The 3077-nt window shown below is 40.8% G+C and overlaps 1 protein-coding gene across 1 annotated transcript; it reads right to left on the bottom strand.

Annotated features, from left to right (window-relative positions):
* Positions 1-1898, bottom strand: LOC124633077. Its single transcript, XM_047168169.1, has 2 exons — positions 803-1898; positions 1-35 (listed from the first exon to the last, which is right to left on the bottom strand). Exons 1-2 carry the CDS (start codon positions 1896-1898, stop codon positions 1-3), a joined length of 1131 nt encoding a protein of 376 aa, XP_047024125.1.
* Between the last annotated feature and the right edge of the window lie 1179 nt (positions 1899-3077).

The raw sequence follows: 3077 nt of genomic DNA, 5'->3' as shown, positions 1-3077 counted from the left end.
TTATCGGAGGTCGATACGTGATACCAATTTTGAATCTGTACGAGATCGGTAATTTTAACTACACGATGCGAAACAAAGGTCTTTAATTTATAAGGTTCAGTATTAAGCCAAGATAAAACTGTACTACTATCAGTGAAGGCAATCACTCGAGAGAGCTTCAGGTGTGGATTTAACAAGTCAGCCATGTGTTTCAAGACCCGAGCTAGAAGTACTGCACCAAGAAGTTCGAGGCGATTAATCGTAACTGGTTTTATGGGAGCTACTCTCGACTTCGCGATTAATAATTTAACTGAAATTTTACCTCTACAGACAGATCTTAAATAAATACAACAACCGTAACCTTTGGATGAACCATCACAAAAACCAACGAGCTGGCATTCTACTACGTCTGAGGGCAGAATATGACGAGGAATTTGTACTTGTTTGAGGTAACTGAGCTCAGAGACAAACTCAGTCCATTGATGAGCAATACTGTCTGGCACAGGATCGTCCCAATTTAATTGAAGTTTCCACAAGGCTTGAAGAATCAATTTAGCTTTAAGCACCATGGGAGTTAACCAACCCAATGGGTCATAAATGCGAGCAACATTAGAAAGAATGGAACGCTTTGTAAATTTTGGAGTGAATTCAGATTGAGAATAAGTAAAAAGATCTAGATTCGGGTCCCATTGCAGACCTAATATTTTTAAAGTTTGTATGTTTTGATCGTCACAAAATGATTTTGGAACTTGACAATGTTCAGAAGGAAGTTGTGCAAGGAACTCAGGTGAGTTACTGCTCCATTTACGTAGTTCGAATTTACCACAATTCAGCAAATTAATAATTCCGTCTTTCAGATTTAAGGCAGCTTCAACTGAAGGAGCGCCAGCGGTGACGTCATCCATGAACGTGTCATGACGCAGAATGGAAGCAGCTTCCGGCCATGATGCACCGTGATCGTTTGCTAGCTGGTGTAGCGTACGGATGGCTAAAAATGGTGAACTGCTCACGCCGTAGGTCACAGTCTTAAGTTCATATTCACGGACTTCTTCACAAGTTGAGCTACGCCACAGGATATGTTGATACTTGCGGTCCTCAGGACGAAGTTCAATATTTCTATACATTTTGGAAACGTCGGCTGTGAAGACTACTTTGTGTAAACGAAATTTTGTAATAATATCAACGATATCGTTTTGAAGTTTTAGACCTGTGTAGACAATATCGTTAAGAGACATGCCGCTAGATGTCTTCGCGCTGGCGTCAAAAACTACACGCAGTCTCGTTGACGTGCTGTCAGGTCTGATGACGCAGTGATGCGGAATCAAATATCTAAAATCTGTATCAGAAGGTTCAACTTGATGCATGTGATGTAAGTCTTGATACTCTTGCATGAATTCTCCATAATCGTGTTTCAGGTCTTCGTGATGAAGGAACCGTTTCTCCAAATTATGAAGTCTGGATAAGGCCGTGCGATGAGAGTCTCCTAACTGCTCATGTTCTTCCTTTAGTAGCATAGGTACTACATATCTTCCATCTTCGTTGCGTCGAACGAGGTCTGTGTACATCTGTTCACATTTTTCATTTTCCGGGTTGACAATCGTTTGCTTAGGCGGCTCTTCTACTTCCCAGAATCGCTTGACCACATTGTCTAAGGCAGCTGTGGAAGCCAAAAGTGTTGACGTTTCAGCTGGAGGCGAACACTCAGCGTCGAGCCTGCCCGTGATAACCCAGCCGAATACACTATGTAGGGCTACCGGTAGACCCGGGCCTACTTCAAGTCTTTGACCATTATAAATGCTATGGAAAATATCTGCGCCTAACAAAAGATCAATGTCACCGGGTTTATCAAAGTCACTGTCAGCTAGAACCAAGTGCTTGAGGTTAGCTTTGACAAAAGAAGGTATTTCTACTGAAGGCATTTTATGGGTGAGAGCTTCCATGACAATAGCTCGTACCGTAAAAGTTGGTTGATCTGAGTGTAATGGTTGAATCGTAAATGATGTTTCACCTTTGACTTCAAGCACTGGATTCTGTCCTATTCCAACAACAGAATAATCACAACTACGTAAGGGTAAACCTAATCGAAGTGCGCAGGCAGTTGTTAAGAAACAACTCTGTGCACCGCTATCAATAAGTGCTCGAAGATGTCTAACACCACAAGGACCATACGCCCTAACCACACATGTTCCTAATAACACTAATGAGCGATGTTGCTGCAAGTTGCAACTTGTATTCATAGAATTAAGAGTAACTACTGGGTCAGCAGAAGAAGCTGGAACCGCTGGAGTAGCACAAGAAGTCACAGGACACGCTGACGTGGGGCCCTGGTCGCGATGAAGTAGCGTGTGATGACGCGCGTTGCATTTGGTACAGCAAGCTTTGGACAGACACATATCAGCCGCATGATTGGGCTTTAAGCAATTGAAACATAAGCGCTTTGATTTGGCTAAAGATTCACGTTCATTTACATTTTTTGAATTAAACACCGGACACTTATAAATAGTGTGGTGAAAATATCCACAGCATACACACCCGAATTTTTTATCTGACACTGAGTATGCATGAACATCAGGATTATTTAAATTATTATTTTGCATTAAATTGTTGTCAATAAAATGCGACCCTGTATTAGAGTTCGACCCTGTATTCAAATTACATTGATTTAAAATTGACTCAAGATTCACATTTGATGTATTATTAAAGTTAGAACTCGCGCCTGAGTGCGGCCCTGCATCTGAGTACGGCCCTGTGCACTCATCGCACGACATCGATGCCGCGTTATCGTTAAAATGCGCGGGAAATGATGATAACTTTGACTTCGTAAAATTATTGTTATTTCTACGTGCCATCGGTGGCAAACTATTGCTCGAATTACATTTATAAGGCTCACTAGCTTCTAATATTTTTAGATAACTTTGTAGGAATGTTAATAATTCGATAAAAGTAGGTATCTGACTTTTGTTTTGACTTTCGAATCGCTTTCGTGTATCAGAGTCTAATATGCGAGAAGATAAATAAAACAAAATAAATTCACCAAGGTTTTCGATTTTAATGGATTTTAAAGCGTTTACGGATTCCTGTAATAAACTAGTGATTTT

This window comes from Helicoverpa zea, chromosome 9 (genome assembly GCF_022581195.2).
Source record: "Helicoverpa zea isolate HzStark_Cry1AcR chromosome 9, ilHelZeax1.1, whole genome shotgun sequence".
Taxonomy (NCBI): Eukaryota; Metazoa; Arthropoda; class Insecta; order Lepidoptera; family Noctuidae; genus Helicoverpa; species Helicoverpa zea.
The sequence above is the reverse complement of the archived record's forward strand: the minus strand, read 5'-3'. Positions and strand labels throughout refer to the sequence as shown.

What these genes read in the sequence shown, in the direction of transcription:
- LOC124633077 (XM_047168169.1), bottom strand. Translation starts at nt 1,898, where the DNA reads ATGCCTTCAGTAGAAATACCTTCTTTTGTCAAAGCTAACCTCAAGCAC. An exon ending in TATTAATTTGCTGAATTGTG is followed by an intron (nt 36 to 802) that starts GTAAATTCGAAC and finishes GATCTCGTACAG; the next exon opens with ATTCAAAATTGGTATCACGT.